Genomic DNA, 22434 nt, shown 5'->3' with positions numbered 1-22434 from the left:
AACCTCAAAACACGAGTCAGAGAGCTTCAACAGCAAAAACGGAACTTCAGAAACTACTACAGCAAGAAGTACAAGGACATACGTGAAAAGAGTCCTCAAAGTCCACCATCAGGTGATGATCTCCTTCAAAAGCTTAATGAGACTAAAAACAAGGTCACAGAGCTAGAAATTGAGAAAGATATGTTGAAAGAGCAATTGGAGGAGCTCAAAGCTGAAGAAATATCAACACTGCGAGATGGTAAAACATTCAACTCATCTGTGAGGGAATGCGTCTTCTTTTGTACAAGTCGTCAGGTCTCTGCCACGAACATTTCACCAGTGATCCGTTACTGTGTTGAAAAATTCAGTGGAAAACAACTCGGAAAACTACCAGATGCAAGCACTTGTGAGCGAATGGTTCCCGAGATGAGAGAGATCTCAAAAATCCAGCTAGGGGAAGAGCTTATGTCATCAGTAGACACTACATTAAAATATGATGGCACCAGCAAAAAACGACGTCACTTCAGTGAAGTACAGATTGCTACTGCAACAGATACATTCACTGTGGGCATAAAAGAAATAGCGCGTGGTGACGCAGAGTCCTACGTGGAATCAATCAATGCGTCAATTGATAGTGTCGCAACTTCCTGTAAACAACCAGGGTTGAAAAAGACCATCCTCAGTAACATTGCGAACACTATGACTGACAGACATATTGTGAACAAGTGTGCTAACCAAAAGCTGGGGAATGAAGCTGACAACACAACCATCAACAATTTCTACTGTGGCATGCACCCATTAGATACGTTTGCCAAAACGGCAGACAAAACAGTTAAAGCATGGGAAGATGAAGTAAGCCCATCCTCAGGAACAACTTTGAGCTTCAGAAAACGAGGATGTAGTGCAGCTTTCGCCCTCATCCAATCAACGTGTCGTCTGTGTTTCAAAGATGGAGCAGGCCTCCCATCCGAAATTAAAGCCCACCTTCACATGAATGGTGTAAAGAAAAATCCACTACAGCCAATAATGGGAAGCCGTTTTCATGTTTATTTTCTTAATGCTGGTGCATGTTTTTTTCTTAAGGGCTTTCTTTTGGATTTCATCACCAAGGTCTGGGCTCCTACCAACGACTGTCTGAGAGCAGTGAAGCATGACCTAGACACTGAAAACTGCATAACCGCTTGCAGGGCACTTGGGCTAATCGGGAAATATCTGACAGGTCCGTGGATGAGGTTGATCGAGAGTGATGTTGGAATTTTGGAGTTAAACCAATACTACTGTGAAGCTGTGGAAACACTGAAAGGGTGGTCTGATGATGCCAGCGCTGTTGTCAAAGGATGTGCCCCTCCTGTATTTGGAGATATCTCTATGATCAAAGATGATGTTTTCACAGCACTAACCAAACCATCAAGCTCGGATAAGGCTACCTCTCAACTGCTTCAGAGACTCTTCAAGAACATATGTGAGGACTGTAACCGGCAGCTCGCAGACCAACTTCCAGGCGGCAAGTACAATCAACCCAATAACGACCTTCTGCAACAGGCACGCTCCTGCATCGGACATAACATTAGCGGAGAACGTGTCTTCGGTCAGCTAGACTTTGAAATCAAACGAGCACCAAATGCCAACATAACATACAGTGAATCAAAAATTATGTATCGGAACAACGACACCGAAAGATGGTTTTCATCTTCAGACAAAAAGGAAGTCCTACTTGAACAAGCAAGGAAACAAGCAAAACTTAGCCAGGAAGAAGACAGACAACACCAAAAGCAAGTTGACCAACTACGTAAGCAACAGCTGGAAGACAAACGAAATGATTTGGTACAGAAAGATGACGATCTAAGAGCATCAAGGGAGACTTTGCTAGAAGACATAACCAAACATGGGGGACTATGGAAATCTGAAAAGGACATGAATCAACATTTGAAAGACAAGTCCAGAACACAGCAGGTGATTGCTGTTAAGTTACAGCTAAATGTACGCAAAAAAATTCTTCAGCAGAAAGCTGGACCAGAACTGTTTGCATTTTCCGCTAACAAACGGACACATTCGCTGGAAACACTCCAAGCAAATTTGTTAAAACTGATCCAGGCTTCCAGTTCATCTGACTCCACACACATAGAACAAGTCCTGGGAAACCCATCATCACTGATTGGAAGAACTATCACTCACCTGTGGAAAGAAGAAAAAGAAGAGGTTTGGTGGGAAGGAGTTATTGCTTCAAGGGTGCAAGGCACTGATGAGTTTTTGATAGAGTACCAGGAAACACATGGAGAAGACAGTTTGGCGAATGTTTATTTAGAATTATCAGAAATCATTGCTGATATAAGAAGTGGAGATCTGAAATTTACTTGAAGACTTAAGGTAGGTAGAATTTTATTTACAAAAATAATACTAGAGAAATAACCAAGCCCATTTGTATCCAAACTTAATACTTGCTTTGTATTGTAAAACAATAAAATCAAAAATGACGCCGGGCCCGCCGGGCGCGCGCTACGAAGCCCCCGCGAAACTTTGTCCCGACACGGTCAGAAATCACCTGCTGAAAATGTAAGTTGTAAGTCGTTCAAGGTATGTTTGTAATTTAAAGTGTGTCGGAAGTTGCTTTAACTTTTTTAAGAAAACTAAAATGTTAACCTTTTTGCCTCTTAATCATCTTTTCAGCTCTCACCTTTATCATGACTCAAGACTCTGTACTGATGATGTGACACTTTGTTTACATGTGTGCAGCCGGCCTGGTGGGGACCACCGTTTTGTAGCCTCATGGAAAAGTACACAATGTGTGACATCGTCAGTACAGAGGCTTATTGTTATGTGTTATACTCAATTGTAAGTGTATGAATATTTTACCCCTGACCTTTGACCTCTGCAGATTGACCCCAAACCTCGACCTTGACCTGACCTTTGGACTATCTGACTTTTGTATTGTCATCACTGGACGTTACTATTAAATACAAGTTATACAACCATCATTTTTAACTTCACCGTGACCTTTGACCCGTGACCTTTGACCTTTGACCCCTGACCTTTGACCCGTGACCTTTGACCCGTGAACAATTTGTTGACCTTCGACTTAAAAAGCAGACCACATATGAAAACTGTTATTAAACATGGAGAAGTAGCCATGTACATAATGATGCCTTGTAAAAACTATGCATATGTACTACAGTATACATAGTTATGCATTGGTTAATTAGCATTGCAGTGTTACACATTTGTCATATGCAAACGCGTGTAATTAAGTGTTTATATAAGGTGACGACATGTTCATGTTAAAATCGTTGTATCGCAGCAACCTGACACCCCACAGAATGCATATTTACATTAAAATGTAGCTATTGACTTGCTCTTTCAAACCAGATAAATCACTAATCTAATAAATGTATCTGAAAAATTTATACATATGCCTATCCCTGCGGTCGGTGGTGGACTTGTTGACAAGCTAGCCCCGAACTAACTGACGCAATCGTTTCATGCAAAAGAGAACGGGAATTACTCGCCGCGGTTGTTAGAGCCACAACTGCCGCTGTCTCCATGTTCTCATCGTCACTAAGTTTCCTCTTTTTTCTATGTAGCTGAAAATCCTCATTGTCGTCATAAACTTGTTGCACAACCATACCCCGGAAGTTGGCCATGTTTGTTTACAAAATACAAGGACGGTGATAATTTGTGACGTACGTACGTCCGTACGAACACTTTTCGGTCGTGCAGGCGTTTTCACGCGCTGAAAGTAAACTTGTTTCCAGTCGAAGTTCTGACGTCAGAAACAGCGCTGGGTCAAGGGCCGCCAAAACACGCCCCAGGCACTGATCTCTATATAAAGACTGGATAGCGGATATGCATACAACATTCACACAGTAGACTTTGCATATTGACCAATTCGCCCCCGGTCTCACGAAGATGGCCGCGTATAATACGAACGTTCTACGCGTCAATACGCGCGCGTTGTATCAACAGTTGACGCGCATTTTGGTCACGTACACATATTATGATGTTCTAAAAGGAACACATTTCCGTAGTGATTATTATTTCAAAAACGCCGAAAAAGTGATTTGCGGCATTATAAAAGTAACCACTACGTTAGAAAAATTGTAGTAATTACCTATAGTCAGTTGGTCAGTGGTGGTGGCCAAAATATAAGTCAAGTGAGCCGCGACGTTACAAAAGAAATCAAGCTGTCTATAAAGACGGCAACTTGTCCTTTGTAGATCACCAGCCGGTCTCACCAATATGGCGTCAAATTCGTACATTGTGCGGCTCTTTATTAGCTATCCAGTCTTTATATAGAGATCAGTGGATCCAGGGCACTGCACGCACGACGCACTACGCACTACGCGATGCTGCTCGACCAACTCACGCGCTGGACAGCGCCCTCAGTGGCCAAACCGTCACAATATGTTAGCCATCGACAGACACGGAAATTAATTTTTCCTCGTTATTAACCAGGTAAGCAGCTTCCTTAGCGAATATCAAAGGGGGGGGGGGGGAGGATATCGTCTAGATTTCAAATTCAGGAAACGCAACTTTTCAGGATTTTAGCATGCATTGGTGAGTGGTTTGCATATGGAGGAAGTCCAGTATTTTGAGCCATTTATAGCCCTAATCTGATGTGGCTCGAACTATTGCCTGTAAGACACACTGTGGTGATACTGATAGGCTTAGCCCCATAAATGTGGCCAATTTACTGGACTACCCGCGTAAAAAAAGGCCACAATTGGAGGAAGCACCCGAAAATGTAGAACTTTGTCAAATTTTGATTTTCACATTTGGACTGAATTTGTCGTTTATTTACGCTTTAGAAGCATACTGACCCACTTTATAGCCATAGAAAAGTAGTCCTGCATTTTTTTGACTTCTATTTTTCGTGTAATTTCCAGGTTCGTTTGCACACGTTTGCGTTTCCAAATTCCAACACGAAATTACACGAAATTAGACGTCTGAAAAATGCAGGACTACTTTTCTATCGCTGTAAAGAGTGTAAGTACATAGTCTTCTAAAGCGCCAAATAAACTACAAATATAGTCCAAATGTGAAAATCAACATTTGACAAAGTTCTACATTTTCTGGTGCATGTTCCAAGTATGGCCTTTCTTTACGGAGGTAGTCCAGTAAATTGGCCACATTTATGGGGCTATGATAGGCTATACGTGTGGGGAAAAGTTGTTTTTAGGACTTTTTTCCCATAATCACTATAGAAAATATCATGTATAGGCCTACTAGTCCCACTAACTGGGTCGCTAGAACTCCTTTTTTGACATTTGGGATGTTGGTCTGTCGTACTAGCGACCCACTAAGGAACTATTGTCAATGTAACAATTTCTAAAAATCACGCAAAATACTTAACAAAACTACCTTTGAAAGTAGTCCGAGTAACTTGGACCCAACTTATCGGCTTTTTATGGTGGCTCTGAAGGGACATTGCATATCGCAAACGTGTGCGCATACGTATGCGATGTCGCGAAATTTATCGCGAATGTGTGCGCACACGTATGCGATGTCGCGAAATTTATCGCGAATATGTGCGCACACGTATGCGATGTCGCGAAATTTATCGCGAATATATGCGCACACGTATGCGATGTCGTGAAATTAATCGCGAATATGTGCGCACACGTATGCGATGTCGTGAAACAATTCGCGAATATGTGCGCACACGTATGCGAATTTGTTTGCAATGTCGTGAATTTTATTGCATACCTACGAAAGCCCATTAGCACCACTGCAAGTATATATGTTACAGATTGTGTAATTCGTTATTACGGACTATTAATTCGTTATTACGGATTATTAATTCGTTATTACGGATTATTAATTCGTTATTACGGATTATTAATTCGTTATAACGGATTATTAATTCGTTATTACGGATTATTTAATTCGTTATTACGGATTACTAATTCGTTATAACGGATTATTTAATTCGTTATTACGGATTATTAATTCGTTATTACGGATTATTAATTCGTTATTACGGATTATTTAATTCGTTATTACGGATTATTAATTCGTTATTACGAATTAGGTCTGATGTTCTCACACGTGGAGAGCACGTGACCAGGGGCCTGTGTATATAGCGCCGCTAGGCGGCGCTATCTTTGCATACAACGTTTGCACTCCTGTGCCATACTTGCCGACTAATGACTCAGAACGTATGAGTAATTCGTAATAACGAATTAATAATCCGTAATAACGAATTAAATAATCCGTAATAACGAACTAATAATCCGTAATAACGAATTCGTAATCCGTAATAACGAATTAGTAATCCGTAATAACGAATTAATAATCCGTAATAACGAATTAAATAATCCGTTATAACTAATTAGTAATCCGTAATAACGAATTAAATAATCCGTAATAACGAATTAATAATCCGTAATAACGAATTAGTAATCCGTAATAACGAATTAGTAATCCGTAATAACGAATTAATAATCCGTAATAACGAATTAAATAATCCGTTATAACGAATTAGTAATCCGTAATAACGAATTAAATAATCCGTAATAACGAATTAATAATCCGTAATAACGAATTAGTAGTCCGTAATAACGAATTAAATAATCCGCAACATATATACCTGCAGTGGCGCTAATGGGCTTTCGTACATACCTTGTCGCATACCGTTCAGTAAAATCAGTAATGAACTGGGGAGTTGTAGCAGCTAGTCTGGAATCCAGACGTACTGTTAGATATAAATAGGAACATTTCATGGGGGGCGTCAAGCAGGGGCGTCAATCGCTTCTCAAAAGTGGGGGGGGGGGACATACCTTGATCATAACTGATGCAAGCGCGAAGCCCTTACGGCGTGGGGTTTTCGATGCTCTGTGGTGTGATCTGAGGCAATTTCTTACGACTTTCCTCCATGCTTTAACTAATATTTTCTTGGCAAAAGATAATTATTTGAACATCGTTTTCGAGGTTGGAGACATTGAAATTCGATATCGGTATTCTGAGCTATTGGCGTGGGGTTCGGGGCCCGCTTAAGGGCCCCGAAAAAAAAATGGATTTTCGATGCTCTGTAGTGTGATCTGAGGCAATTTCTTACCACTTTAACCAATAATTATCTTAGCACAAAAGATAATAATTTAAACATAATTTTCGAGGTTTTCTCAGCTAAAGGCATAAGAAAATTTTGTGAACATTGTTTTCGAGGTTGGAGTCATTGAATCAGCTACCAGAATTCTGAGCTATAGGTGCTATCTGAGGCAATTTCTGACCACTTTAACCAATATTTTCTAAGCAAAAGATACATTGTAGTACATAATAGGGCCCATGGCGTCATGTAGATCAATGATAATTTTTGTAGAGACTCAAAATCCCAGGGGGGGGGCGACTGGGGGGCGACAAGGTTTCATGGGGGGGGGCGGTCGCCCCCCCCCCCCCCCCCCCCCCCCCGTGGCTACGCCACTGTGTACATGTACATGGTCTAAGCTAGATAATGAGAATAAAATATTTTCTAAACCTAGAGATGATTAAATGGTATTAATTAAAGACAAAAATAATAAGAAAAGGTAAATAATACACAACGTCCGCTACAATCACAATACATCGTTACGCAACGACTTCTCACAATTGTATGACGGCCTGCATGCCAAATCCACATTGAAAAAGAAGTGGTACAACGAATTGTTTCGATCCTTTGAATTGGATGCGCATACTTTGCTAAGGCATTTAGACGCGCCACAATAGTGCTATTCATTGTATTTGATTACTTTGAAATTCCTGTTCCAACATTTGAATCAGATATTCAGCAGGGTTGTTTGTTTGTTTCTATAAAACCCAAGGCAACAAACTATGGCGACAGAGGAGGAGAAACCTCATTCGTCACATGCACAGCTCGGCAATCAACAATACGCGGTTAGTTTAAAATTGCCGCCCTACTGGCCAAATGATCCGCGAGTTTGGTTTGCCCAGGTTGAAGCGCAATTTGCGACGCGTGGTATCACACAACAGCAGACAAAATATGCATATGTTGTGTCTTCCTTGCAGCCAGAAATAGCCCTTGAAGTACGAGATTTACTTTTACAAGCTCCTGGTGAAGTTAAAGGAAGAACTATTCAAACGTACGTTGGCATCTGAGCAAAAAACGCTTACATCAACTTCTAATATCAGAAGAGCTAGGCGACCGAAAACCCACACAACTCCTGCGTCGCATGCGTCAATTACTAGGTGATCATTCATTAGAAGAGAGCATTCTGAAACAGTTGTTTTTGCAGAGGCTCCCTACAAATGCGCAACTTATTCTCGCGCCCACAGGTGATACAGTATCAATCGATCAACTGGCCATTATCGCAGATAAGATAATGGAAGTCACACCAGCTATAGGGCAAATTGCAACAGCGGCAGTTGTTAAACATACCGATATTTCTGAGTCCTCTGAAACAACAGATTTACGGGAAAAGGTAGAACAGCTGACAAAACAGGTTGAAGCTCTAGAAAGCCGAATTCGTAGCAAATCTAGAAACCGCTCAAACAGCCGTGACAACCGTGGCCGCGATAGTAAAAGCCGTGAACGTCGCCCACGGTCGCCCCTTCCAATTTCTCATGAAGGTGAGCATTGCTGGTACCACTGGCGTTACGGCGACAAAGCCCATAAGTGCAATCAGCCGTGTACTTACAAAAAGCAGGAAAACGACAACGCCAACAATTAACAACGGCGGAATTGTCTGGCAAGTATCGAGCAAGTCGCCGTATTAGTGTCACAGATAGGTCTACTGGCATTCATTTCTTAGTTGATACCGGTGCTGATGTAAGCGTTTTTCCAGTTCCGATTTCTAAGAAAAATTGACCTTTTAAATGTACCTTACAAGCGGCAAATAAGACACCAATTATGACTTACGGTGAAAAATCACTGATTCTCAATTTGGGACTTAGACGTACTTTTAGATGGATTTTCATCATAGCGGATGTTAGCCAGCCCATATTAGGTGCAGATTTTCTAGATCATTTTGCATCATTGGTTGACATAAAACGCTGTAGACTTGTTGACTCTACTACATCACTTTCAATTCCAGGTTTTTCGTCAACAACTACGCCAAGTCCATCATTCAGTATCGATACTAGCAAATCAGAATTCCACGCCTTGCTAAGTCAGTACCCTAATCTTACCAAACCACGATACTGTACTACTGACGTCAAGCATGACGTAACCCATCACATACGTACAAAAAGGGCCCATCCGTTCATGCCCGTCCACGTCGTTTAGCACCACCTCGTTGGAAAATTGCAAAGCAGGAATTTGACCATATGCTCCAATTAGGCATAATTCGACCATCGAAAAGCAGTTGGGCTACTCCCTTGCACATGGTTCCGAAAAAAAACTGGAGATTGGCGTCCTTGCGGCGATTATCGCGCACTTAATAGTTCTACTATTCCTGATCGCTACCCAATTCCTCATATTCATGACTTCACCGCATCCTTAAATGGTAAAGTCATATTTTCCAAGACTGATTTAGCGAGAGCGTATCATCAAATACCAGTTGAACCTAGCGATATTCAAAAAACGGCCATAACAACACCATTTGGTCTGTTCGAATTTACTAGAATGCCCTTTGGTCTTCGAAATGCGGCGCAAACATTCCAACGCTTCATTGATCAAGTATTACGTGGATTACCGTTTGTATGCATACATTGACGACTTGCTTGTAGCCAGTAGTACAGTAGAAGAACATCGTTCTCATCTCAATGAACTGTTCCAAAGATTAGACGAGTTTGGCGTAGTTATCAATTCAGACAAGTGCGTATTTGGGGTAGAAAGTGTAGAGTTCCTAGGACATTTTGTTAGTGCCGAAGGTGTCACTCCCATACCAGAGAAAGTTAAGGACATCAGAGACTTTCCAGTTCCCAGTTCCTTTCGACAATTGCGAAGGTACTTGGGCTTAGTGAATTTCTATCGACGATTCATTCCGTCGTGTGCTCACATTATACAGCCACTTACGGTTATTCTTAAAGGCAAGAAGCACAACAAGGCTATACAATTATCAAACGCTGAAATTGCTGCATTCGACAACAGTAAGGCCGCACTTGCGCAAGCTACACTGTTGTCACATCCTAGCCACAATGCTCCTTTGAGTCTCACTACTGATGCATCCAATGCAGCTGTAGGCGGCGTACTGCAACAATTAGATGACTCCACTTGGCAACCGCTCGGTTTTTTCTCGAAACGGTTGCAACCTGCAGAAACAAGATATAGCACTTTTGGCAGAGAATTGTTGGCTGTATATTTGAGTGTGCGACATTTTCGACACATGTTGGAAGGTCGCGAGTTTTGTGTTTTCACTGACCACAAACCACTAACCCACGCGTTCAATACAAACCTTGACAAGTATTCTCCACGTGAAATCAGACATCTAGATTACATATCCCAGTTCACAACTGATTTTTGTCACATAAAGGGAAAAGAAAACGTAGTCGCATATGCACTTTCGCGTTGTGTTATAATTATAGACACATTGAACGTGGAACCTTCCAACATCATTGATTTGGACCAAATTGCGGATGAACAAGAAGGGGATGAAGAGTTCGAAAAACTTCGAAAATCATTTTCCCTTCAATTTGTAGATGTGCCTTCTCATACTTCAGAGTAAATGATCACTCGTGATATCTCAACTGGTGTAGCTCGACCCTATGTACCGCGCAAATTCAGAAAGACGGTATTTGATTCACTGCACTCACTATCACATCCAGGTATTCGTGCCTCACAACATTTAATCACAAAAAGATTTGTTTGGCCTTGTGTAAATCGAGATGTGAGAGATTGGACTAGATCATTTTTAGCGTGTCAGAAAGCTAAAATTCATCGACACATTGCAGCTCCGATAGCTACTTTTGCTAAACCCGATTCACGCTTTAGTCATATCCATATTGATATTGTAGGACCTTTACCACCATGTGATGGTTGCGCTTACATTTTGACTATCATTGATAGATACACACGTTGGTCAGAATTGCTATTCCAATCCCTAACATCACAGCCGAGACAGTCGCTAAGTTGTTCATCAGTAGATGGGTTGCTATATTCGGCGTTCCAGCATTTATAACCACAGACAGAGGTTCACAATTCGAGTCACACCTGTTCAATCAACTTGCACAACTGCTAGGCGCAAAGCGAATAAGAACCACCGCATACCATCATGTAGCCAATGGCTTAGTAGAACGATTCCACCGTCAATTAAAGGCAGCAATCAAAGCTACTGATGATCCAAATCATTGGGTGGACAGCTTACCATTGATCTTGTTAGGCATTCGCACTGCACACAAGGCGGATCTTAATTGTAGATACATGTACATGTACATGCATTAAAAACATGTACAAAAACCATCTCAAACGCTACAGGTCGATTGTGTCTATACATGCAATAAAACATGTACAAAAACCATCTCACACTTGAACGCCACAGGTGGATGAGCCTGAACATGCATATAAACCATGTACAAAGACCATCTCAAACGGCGCCACAGGTCGATTTATAAACCATGTACAAAAACCATCTCAAACGCCACAGGTCGATGCACTCATGCAGATTTATTCCGCGGCCAGTGCCAAACACAGGTCGACTTATTCGTTATAACTCCACAGAAATACATGAAAAAGATTCAGGAACAATAAACCACTGAAGAAGTACCGGGTCCGAACGCCTGAGAATTATTTTGGTAAGCACCACCTCCATATAAATTGCATGAAATATTGATAATATGCACTTAATTCAGACGTAACTAATAATACAAATTAAAGCACGATAAATTTGGCAAAAAGGACACGTAAAACAATCCAAAATTGTAATCAGCCTGTACATAATAAAGAAAAACACACAAATAATTTTTTTTTTATAACGAAACACTTCCAGGCTAAATTATCAACGCTAAGCCACTGAATGACTTGATCAAGTCTAAACCAGCCTTGCACGGCGCCCTCGTGTGGTACGAAACCCATTTTCCTTCGGATCTTTCTGGTAGCAGACCAGTAAATAAACTTCCATAGGCCCCAATGGTAAATGCTCCCACTTCAAAAAATCGGGAAAAATACTCACAACTCTCCAAGGTATTCAAGACACACATCAAATTAAAGCTTATTTCATCATCTTTCATTTTCTGTTCAATTTACGGGGGGTCAACTGATGACTTTTAGGAGAAATTTCAATCTGAAGACGATCACCCCTGAAAATAGTCCTGAAGCCCATCGCCATTTTGAAAAACGATGCCTACACTCCATTGCAAAATAGAGCGCTTTTAGGGTCCAAATTACATCCAATTTACACAGAACTGCAAGCTCCCAGTCCTGTGCATGGCTTCCACCCATATTTTTTACAAACCCTCAAGTTCATGGCCCACAGCATGCTCAAATACCGAAGATTTTTGAAGTGGGAGCATTTACCATTGGTTGTGCGAGTCACGCCCATTTTCCACAGGTGGAAAATGAGTGCGCCCTCTTGTGAATCGACCGTGCGGTGACCACGCTCCACGAAACTTGCAGCTAATCAGGGATAAGGGAAGGGTAGAACAATCCAATCACAATTAAGGGGGCGGGGTTTAGGACAAATAATTGTAAGCATCTTTGATTGTAATATAAAGTATGTGTTGACTTAAATAAACGAGGAGAACTGGTTTAGATCTGAAACCATACAGACGTGTCTGTGTCTCTCTCTTGCTGTTATAGGCTATCCAAATACATGCAGTGTAAGTGATGATTTCTTGTCTGCAATACTAAGCAGGGAGATTGGAATCGGCACTGTCGCCACGCTGCCCAATGACAGATCGATGCCGATTCCAACCCGATAAGACTACAAATACCCGCGGATGACAGCAAAGGTCTGTTAGGCCAAAAAAAATAATATTCGGTCTCTGTTCAGACCAAAGCTCCGGAATTGACGCGGGGACGCGGCTTTTTTTTTTTTCCAAGCTTGGATTGTACAGACAAGGTGGGGTATTTTTTTTTGCTTTTTTGGTGTCCTCATGTACATTGGTGTCCTCCATAATTTGCCTTGGTGCTCTCGATCATTTGCCTTAGTGCAATTTACCATTCCTTGGTGCTCTTTGGTAAAAAAAAGTGAGGAGGTGCGGCAATAGAGGGCGCTGTTGGAGCTACCGCGGGACATTTTGGGAAAAAAAAAATTGACGCGCATGATTAAAATCGACGCGCGCGCTGACCAGAGACCGACTTATTTTTTTTTTTTGGCCTTTTATAACAATATCATCTGATCTTTTATACCATAGAGATATTGGTATGGACATAGGGCAAGAGGAAGTCTGGTTACACAAAAAAGTGTGAAAATTGTCAAAATTTAGTAAAAGATAACCATTTATTACTGCCACAGCAGTTTCTTATTTTGTCATTTTAAGTAATTCGGTTTTTTTTCCATTAGAAATTCAGGTAAATATTGTGTGTGCTTCGAAAACGCACGGGCATTGCATACTTTGTCAATACATACAGGGTGAGTAAAAAAAAAAGCGAAACCCCAATGTCGGGACCATTGTTTTAGTGAAGTTCTGCATGTAGCACTTTCAAAATCTAGAATATGAAAGCCCAATTCATAAGCTTTCTTTTAGTACATGAATCATTCAAATCACTCATGTACTTTTCAAGTTACTGAATTTTTAACACAACCACCGTTTTAAAGTTTTGCTGAAAGAACACTTACCTTCTTGTGATTCGTGGACAGAACTTAAAACGGTGGTTGTGTTTAAAATTGAAAAGTACATGAGTGATTTGAATGATTCTTGTACTGAAAGAAAGCTTATGAATTGGGCTTTCATATCCTAGATTTTGAAAGTGCTACATATGCAGAACTTCACTAAAACAATGGTCACGACATTTGGGTTTCGTTTTTTTTTTTTTAAGCTATAGTCCATCATTTGTAATTAGTGCATTTTGTTCGTTTGAAGCAACAAAAGTGTTCAAAATCCAATGAAGGATACTGAGCAACTAACCTGATGAAGTTTCAGCTAAGCTTCAGCTGTACATTCCGAGAACAACAGCATTCTAAGATCTCAATTTCAAATCAAAAGTTACTGAATCATGTTTTGAATTGTTTTGAATTGCAGCTATACGCGACGTCGCGCACTGATCCGACGAATTACAACAACCGCGCGCGCGTGTGCGTCGTTCCAATACTTGTGCGCGCTGCGCTGAATAACAAAACAAACTACTAATTTAAATTTTCCTACGGTGCTTCTTAAGAATCACCGTTGGAAATGCCTTCTTTCGTTGATTACTTCAAAATGACAGCTTCCCAGAAAGAATAACTTCATAGGGAGTTTAGTTCCCTTACTATCTTTCAACCAAGTTTGTTTTTCAGCAATAATTACGCCAGTTACTTTTCGGATGGCTGCAAATGATGGACTATAGCTTTAACTCACCCCGACTATGAGGTTTGAATTAAAACAACAACACTTGTCATGCCTAACACTGGCTGTCCTAGGGCATTCACTGTATATCCAGAACTCCCTTTCTAGAATTGTCCTGTGGATACACTTGGATCCATCCATGACAGAATACTTCCCAGGAAAGAAGGGCAGGCAAAGGCGAATACAACATCATTTGGACAAAAGAATCAAGTGTCTCATCAAACCGAACTGGAGCAAAATACACATTTGATTTGTGTGATCATAGAGCAAGGAACATACTATATGGCGTGATTCACTTGTTTAGAGAACCAGAGTTCCCACAAACATCTGAAAACCAAATTCCACGACTTTCCAAGACTAAAATATGACAATTTCCATGACATTTAAGGCCATTATGCAGGGAAAGGTTGTTTGGTATTATGATACTGATGAACCGCTAATGTTAAGCTAACCATTTGTTATCTTTTAAGAACAACTTTTAATTCATAACGGCCTCCTCCTCCCCTTACTGCCATCCTTAAAGCGGCCCATCAAAATTAACACTTTCATGATCTTGATTTCCATGAATTTTCCCCCCAAATTTTCAACGACTTTTCCAACTTTTTGTCCAGGACTTTCCATGATGTTTTCCATGACCGTGGGAATCCTGAAACACAAGCACTAAGTTGAGCCATTATGTGCGTGAACATCTGTTAATTCAATCTGAGGTCCTTCGTAATCATTCCTTTGCTTAAACTCCACGGCACTACATGTAGTTCTTGAAAACATGAGAGTCTCCAGAGTGGCCACACTGTTTATTATCCAACGGGTCAAGCCAACGGGTCAAGCCAACTCTTTAGCCATGCACATTCCACAATGCCATGAAATCCAATGGTCCAAGATGCAAGTGTCAAAAACAAAAGTTTAAGGCTGATTCATTTCTTGGGTTTCTTTGGGGGTGGCTCTCGATCTCCCTGGCCTTCTCCATTTGTTCCACCTTCATCTTCTTCATCTTCATCTTCGTTTTCTTCCTCTTCTTCTCCTTCTGTGAGCAAATATAGTAACTTGTGAAAGTTATGAATCCCTTCCTTTGGTTCTTTGAGTTTGAGATCAGATGGATTTACCCACATCGCCCCATCCCCACATCGCCCCATCCCCACTTCGCCCCGCCGCCATAAGCGCGCCAATTCGCCCCATTTCCACTTCGCCCCGGCCGTGCTGGATGTGTTTTAAACTAATATGGAAAAGGAGTTACCCCAACGGCCAGGGTGACCGTTTTAGCAGTTTACATGTACCTCATCGTGGATTGTACGTTTGCACTTCCAGGTTTGTCAGGTTGGATTGATAGGACTACATTTTTTTTTGTTTCTGCAAATCAAAACTTAATAATGGGGCATGCAATTGCCAATCTCCTAATGCTTTTCAATTACTCCCACAGACGAGATATATCACTCCCCAGATGCAGACTGGATCCTCTGAAGGCCTCAACCAACATGCAAAAGTCACCTGAAAACTTATATTTGGAGCCGGATCAGGAATTTCCCCGTGTTTTTTCTCAAAAGGATTTTTGTGGGGTTTTCGCCCATCCCGCAATCATGCCTTATAGTTGAATGTTTAAAATGTGTACAAAGTACAGTGTACAAAATGTACATAGCTTTTTTTCTTTAATATCTCTTAGATACATGTACTTGTATTTGAAAATATTTATGTTCGTTGTATGTTACACATGTAGTTTTCCTTATAATTTAACTTTACTTAACATTATAATTTGTAAATGTGCTAGTGGCGCGGGTGACTGACGTCATTGCAACACTGATGACTGGCCTTTGTTGGTAACCGCAGCGCTGGGTAGACGAACCGTGGACGTTGCAGCAATTGCCTAGGTTAACACTAAATGAAAAGATAATAAAGGGTTTACATTGGGGTGAAGTGGAAATGGGGCCAAGTGGGGATGGGGCCAAGTGGGAATGGGGCGAAGTGGTTAGGGGCGAAGTGACATGAGGTGAAGTGGAAATGGGGCGAAGTGACCGACAACCCATGTACATGTAGTTTGCTTACAAATAGTAAAAAACATAGTGGCTATTAATGAGGGCAGCACGTCTGACAAATTTTCAGACCAGTCTCATACTCATAGTCATACTCATACATAGGCTTTGTGCACAGGGTGTCAAGTGATGTCCAGGTATGGAACTCTTTCTGCGATGTTCAACGCAACTGCATTACGACATTGCAAAAACACCATTGCGTGGCCTTTTTTAACATTTGGACATGGTCTGGCGACAGCCAACAGACGGGCCGGGCTCTGGCATGTCCGGAGTGCTCTGAAACGTGCAAAACTAAATCAGGCCAACTTAACTTCACAGCCAGCAAATTTCTCCAAAAATTCCACTGGGCAAAGAAAAGGTCCTCAGTATTTCACCAACCAAGTTTGCAGACTCAATTCAATTTTTAAAGGAGGCTTTTCTTCAATATTTTGCACATGAGAGGGAAGTCAAACAAGTGATTTCAAACAATTAATAGGCGGGAAACATTATAGGCGCATTACTCGGACAAGTAAAGCGCCCTCTGCGTTGTTACGAACCTTCATCAGCATTATCGTCGTTGCTTAAATCATTCGATTTGGAACCCTTCTCAAGATCAACTTGAACGGTAAGGTACTCATTCACCTCCTTCTGTATAACCTGTATAGATTCTCGTAACTTATCATGCGTGATTGCGTCACTATTACTCTGAATTTGGTGGCTAAATTCCTGCTTTTCTCCAGATCGCAGAGTTACCGTGGAAGTCACCATGGGGGCCGCCATCTTGCATCCGTACAGCTCTCCTTCTCAGAGCTAACATTTATGGGCTAACGTTAGGTGTATGTATCGTTTGATAATTGGGAACGACATTGCATTGGAGGTTGAAGAGATAGGCACTGTACACTTTAGTATGTGTATGAATTCTTTCTTCCATTTCCAAGGTTTGTGGCAAAAATTGTGAGATTATGTACGATATTTATAACTAATTTATATTGTAGATCGTGCATTCAATATAACTGAATTTTATCACAAGACTTCTCTTCAGTGGTGGCTGGTGAAAAGGTCCAACAAAATCGTCGAGGACTAGTCAGCTAGTTGCTAGTATACTACTTAGTAGCCCCACTAGTGTGGCCGTCGGTATGCTGCGCTAGCCCCACTAGTGTGGCCGTCGGTATGCTGCGCGCAGCATACCGACGGCCACACTAGTGGGGCTAGCGCAGCATACCGACGGCCACACTAGTGGGGCTAACTACTTAGTAGTAGGCTAGGCCCTATAAATAATTCATTCATGTGTTTTTTTCAGACTGGGACCTCAACTAGTGCAGAAAAAAAAAACATGCAAAATAAAATCAGGCCATTTTGCTCATTCTTTGGCTGATATTCAAGAGGCAAAAAAAAGGTCCTCAGTATTTCACCAGCCAAGATCATGAAGATTGAAGTAATCAAGTCAATTTTTAAAGCAGAGCGTGACTTGTAAACTCCACGTTCACGGGTCTAACTTTTCTCCAATACTTTGCACCATGGAGGTATAGGAAACATGTTTGCACCTGAGTACTGAGAGGGAAGTCAAGTGATATCAGCTTGAGGCCAAAGACTAGACTGGTACTGTTTGAAGAGAGTGACCTCTTCTTTAGCCAGGTGTTTCTTTGGCACAGTTGATTGACGCAGTACTGAAGGGCAGGCGTGGTTCTAGAGCCAATATTTTGGGGGGGGGGGGGGGGCTAGCAGGGTGGATCTGTTGTGCGCTTTCTTGAAAATCACGCAATCTTAAGAACGCGCGCATTCTTAAGAATGAGCGCCCATTCTTAAGAATGAGCGCTCATTCTTAAGATTGCGTTGGAATATCACGTGCGCAATTTATGAATTTTGCGCAATCTTAACAAACATTGCACGACATAATTATGTTAAATGAAATGTATAGCGGTTAAAAGGGAAATAATTCATATAAAGAGGAAAGAAAATGTTCTATGCTTCTGTACTCGTATAACTACTATAAGGCAAAATAAAAAAAAAAACATGTTTAGCGTCCTGCCTCTTTGACAAAAAGGAAGGAGGAGGCCCTTTTTTTTTTTCTTTTTTTTTCAAAATGGCCGCCCGACACATTTTTCAAGACAACGCGGCCGGGCTATTTTTCAAGATGGTTACCAGCTTTTTTCAAAATGGCCGCCACTTGGACTCATTGACTATTTCCACAGCTTTATACACGGTATAAAGTCTAAAAATAAGATTTCTTTCGTCAGAGATCGTTAAAATTTATCAATTTTTGTCTTTAAAAAAAAAAAAAAAAAAAAAAAAAAGGAGGCGGCCTCTAAAAAGGAAGCGGGCGGGGACGCTAAACATGTTTGTTTTTTTACTTCGCCTAATTTGAATCAAATTAAACCTGTTATTATTGCTTTTTTCTGCCCACTATGGGAAGTTTTGTAATAACGGAGGACTGGAAACTAGTCTGGGAAGTGCTTTGTTTAATTAGGCTAGACAAGTTACAAGTCCCTGTATGTATCATATGCATGCCACAAAAAAAAAAAAAAACGATGTCCAGAAGCTGCCAAAATTGCTCTTTTGACTAGATAGAATCCAGCTCTGCGGCGTAATGGTGGGGGTGTGAACAATTAATTGGTGGCAATTTAAATGGGAAATAGCATAGCAGAAATTGATGGAGTTGGGTGTTTTTTGGGGTCATTTTTCCCATAAAAAAAATTGGTTAGGGGCTGTCAGAATAGGGTAGGGAGGGAAACTGGAAGCAGAAGTAGGTTTTTTTGCCTTAAATAATATTGCATAATTTTTTTTTTGTAGAGTCGAGATTTCAATGGTGAGTGATTAAACCATGGCAGCTGCTGCGTCAGCACCCAGCAGGGAAGAGATGGCAGCGCACGTCTTCCAGCAGGAACTACGGACAGTGATTCACTGGTTCACAACATGGAACCACTATGAGCGACAGGACTTTATGACAGACCTAGTCAACAAGGCCATCCCAGCGGATGTCAGGAGTCTCTTTGAAGCCTTGGAGACCCTCAAAGTGAACGACAAGCCCCCGAGTATATTCCAGTGTCAACTGAAACTCTTCTCAGAATGGTTTGCCGAGTGGTCCGACGAGGAAAGAGATGTCCTCGTGCACAGACTCGAAGAGCTGGCTCCAGAATTTATGAATGAGGTTAATGTAAAAGTCCATGCAAGATTGTTGGAACAAGTGCGGAGCTGATGCTTGCTTCCCAATTCAACTTGAAGCAAGGAGGATTCTGTATCTCCATGCTGCACTCCAGAAGCGTTTCCAGCTTTGGATGTCAGGGGCCTAACCTCACATCCACGCCAAAATGTAGACATGTTTTTTCTCGGGACACTCTGTAAAATCCAAAAGGGGGGGGGGGGGGGGACCCACCTTTCAAATGGGGGCGCTCTTCAAAACTGACCATTATTATGCATACTGCAAATTATATAACCAAATTCAAGGCGCATTGTAATGGTTTTTCATTAGGTTTTCTTTTTGGGGATTGATGTCAGAACTCTCTAACCATTTATTGAAATAATTGCTGAACAAAACAAATTGTGAAAAGGGGGGGGGGGACAAAGTGCCCCCTCTGCGCCCCCCTCCCCCTCCCCTCCCCCCCCCCCCCCTGTCTGGATACGCCACTGCCGCACTCCATCGCATGTGGTTCTACTTGTTATAAGTGTGCATCTGTAATTTTTCAGAGCAGAAAACTCTCCGGAACACGCCCCTCACTATTTACATCTAACTTGATTTTGGTCGTATCGTTCAGAAACAACACTATGAAGCAATGTAACAGCAGGCAGTTAGATCGTCGTGTCCATGCTACAAGGTCGTACATGTATCTCGTAAAATGGCGTGTGACGTCATGTACGTGAAACCCAAGTTTTCAATGTCAAGAGGTTGTATCTCGCTTCAAATAACCTGGATGTACAATGAACATGTACACACAAAGTCAGTGGACGCCCTGATACGCGAGATACGACCTTGTTGCACGGAGAGTATTTGCACGAGATACGCCCTTGTTGCATGCATGGAGAGTATTCGCGCGAGATACGACTTTGTTGCCGAATCGAGTTACGACCTTGTTGCACTGACGCGACGAAATGTTCATTTTAAAGTCAGACTTTTGCGTTTAAAAACTTGATACCCCATGACTTCAGTTTAAATGCTGACAATGTGGTTAGCCTTAATAATGGCAACAGTGCAGAAATGAAGGAATTTGAGATTGTTCGATGGAGACCCTGATATTATTCCATATTGGCGTGCATGAATCTAGGACAATTTTTGTCAATTTACCAATTCCAAGCTAATGTAATGGGCACAATATGTTTTGTTGTACATTTGATATGCTAAAAGCAAACAGTACTATCCCTGGTGTCGACTACATGTATATGTATCTACAAAATTCTAACATGGGATAGATAGAAAATGCATGTAACTTTTTCCACATTGCATTTAGTGTCCACTTCAAGAATACTCATGCATATGGTAAGAGTAGTGCCTCTTTATTTTATTATGTACATGTTTGTGTAAGAGACTGACTTTTTAGGGGGGGGGGGTTATTGCTCTACTCAAAACATGCTACATGTATAACCCAACACAACCTATTACCCTAACCTTCCCAAATCTTCCAAAACCCTCTTTGCAAAATGGAGGATTTTGCAGGATTGAGGCTATATGGCAAAAATGTGTGGCTGATTTTAGAGGATGCACTGTGTGGTCCACTGTGTCAAGGTCTTGGGACGGACCTTGTGTTGTTTATGCTCACCCGTGCATAAATTTAGGCCTAGATTATACTTGAATTCCTCTGCGCTGGTCCAGGATGTCACTGCACTGGCTCAGCCTCAAAATATTGACGGTGATTTTGCAGGATTGAGGCTTGTGCAATTTTTACATGAAGGCAGTTGGAGGATTTCTCAGTATTGAGGTTGCGTCCTAGCAAAAATGCCTTGGGAGTTAGGCCAAATAAAAAACAAAACATGTTTAGCATCCCCGCCCGCTTGCTTTTTGGAGCCCACCTCTTTTTTTCTTTTCTTTTTTAAACCGAAAAAATAAACAGTGACATCATTTTGACCTCTCTATCTGTTTCATGTAGCCCATATAAAGCTGGTATGTCATTTCCTGAGTCCAACGGCGGCCGTTTAAAAAAACAGCCGGTGGCCATCTTGAAAAATAGCCCGGTTGGGCGGCCATTTTGGAGGGGGAAAAAAAAGGGCCTCCCGCTTTCTTTTTTCAAAAAGGCAGGACGCTAAACATGTTTTTATTTATTTGGCCTTAGGGTTAAAGAAATAAACTGGAAGGACGTCACATTCAAGAGTTGAGTTTCAAGATTGGGCTACACAAAAATAAAGTAGGATGCAGTACTGTGTTATTTGGGAGTTGGCAAAGTCGGAAGAGCACCTTCGTTGTTAAATAAAATAAAACAAATATGGAAATTGATGTGAAAGTAAACAAATCGTGTTGAATTTGCGTTTTTTTGGCCACTGAAAATGCCAACGTATCAGTATCTTAAAGGGAATATACATCATTTGCTTTTGCTGTAATTTTCAGAAATGGATGGAATTTGGGGGTTGGAAATATAAAGCAAATATAGTTACACTGACTTTTTGGAGGTTTTAGGTTCGAAAATGCTATAAAAACCAAGAAAAACGATCATTTTCCTGTAGTCTGGTTCCCTGACTCCATATAAGAAGAAACAGAGCAGTTTACATATATTGGGGAATTGTAAGGTCAGGGAACCAGTCTAGCTGGTTCGTACCCGTTCATAGGTTTGTAATCGATTGCAAACAAGTGCAATGGTCAATTGGGGCCAGTATTTGAAAACAAAGCCAGTTGTTTCCAACGCTGATCGGCCGATCAGCGTTGGAAATTGATACAAAAATACCACTTTTCTTGAAAATGACAGTATACCAGGTGCCATAATTTTACAGGATGCTTTAGACTGTCATTTACCAACATCCTATTAAGGTATTTCGCAAAAACTTGGTAGTTTTATTTTTCGATGTTTGCAAATGTTGTATATTCCCTTTAATGTATGTAGCCCTTCCTATTCCTTTTCAAAGATTTCACATCTTGTCAAGGATAAAAATGAAACTGTTAATATTTCTCAATTAGCAGTTT

General features: G+C 41.2%; 2 protein-coding genes across 4 annotated transcripts; one reads left to right on the top strand and one right to left on the bottom strand.

Annotated features, from left to right (window-relative positions):
- Nucleotides 1-14520: 14520 nt before the first annotated feature.
- LOC119741886 (histone deacetylase HDT3-like) lies at nucleotides 14521-17160 on the bottom strand. The gene is made up of 2 exons (XM_038217820.1): nucleotides 16889-17160; nucleotides 14521-15352 (listed from the first exon to the last, which is right to left on the bottom strand). The coding sequence occupies exons 1-2, from the start codon at nucleotides 17109-17111 to the stop codon at nucleotides 15243-15245; spliced, it is 333 nt and encodes a 110-aa protein (XP_038073748.1). The 5' UTR covers nucleotides 17112-17160; the 3' UTR covers nucleotides 14521-15242.
- On the top strand, nucleotides 16838-19686 carry LOC119741885 (uncharacterized protein C14orf119-like). Of its 3 annotated transcripts, none has more exons than XM_038217817.1 (2): nucleotides 16838-16956; nucleotides 19122-19685. In XM_038217817.1, exon 2 carries the CDS (start codon nucleotides 19153-19155, stop codon nucleotides 19525-19527), a length of 375 nt encoding a protein of 124 aa, XP_038073745.1. In that variant the 5' UTR covers nucleotides 16838-16956; nucleotides 19122-19152; the 3' UTR covers nucleotides 19528-19685. The 3 variants fall into 3 exon arrangements, with proteins under 3 accessions (XP_038073745.1, XP_038073744.1, XP_038073746.1); XM_038217816.1 differs by lacking the exon at nucleotides 16838-16956 and adding an exon at nucleotides 17203-17269; XM_038217818.1 differs by lacking the exon at nucleotides 16838-16956 and adding an exon at nucleotides 17215-17285 and having other exon boundaries at nucleotides 19122-19686.
- Nucleotides 19687-22434: the final 2748 nt, after the last annotated feature.

This window comes from Patiria miniata, unplaced genomic scaffold (genome assembly GCF_015706575.1).
Source record: "Patiria miniata isolate m_02_andy unplaced genomic scaffold, ASM1570657v1 HiC_scaffold_5, whole genome shotgun sequence".
NCBI lineage: Eukaryota > Metazoa > Echinodermata > Asteroidea > Valvatida > Asterinidae > Patiria > Patiria miniata.
This window is presented reverse-complemented; position numbering and strand designations above follow the sequence as displayed.

Bases quoted from the DNA above. Each gene is read 5' to 3' on its own strand.
- LOC119741886 (XM_038217820.1), bottom strand. From the start codon at position 17,111: ATGGCGGCCCCCATGGTGACTTCCACGGTAACTCTGCGATCTGGAGAA. The intron at 15,353-16,888 runs GTTCGTAACAAC...ATTTGCTCACAG, and splicing joins CGACGATAATGCTGATGAAG to AAGGAGAAGAAGAGGAAGAA.
- LOC119741885 (XM_038217818.1), top strand. From the start codon at position 19,153: ATGGCAGCTGCTGCGTCAGCACCCAGCAGGGAAGAGATGGCAGCGCAC.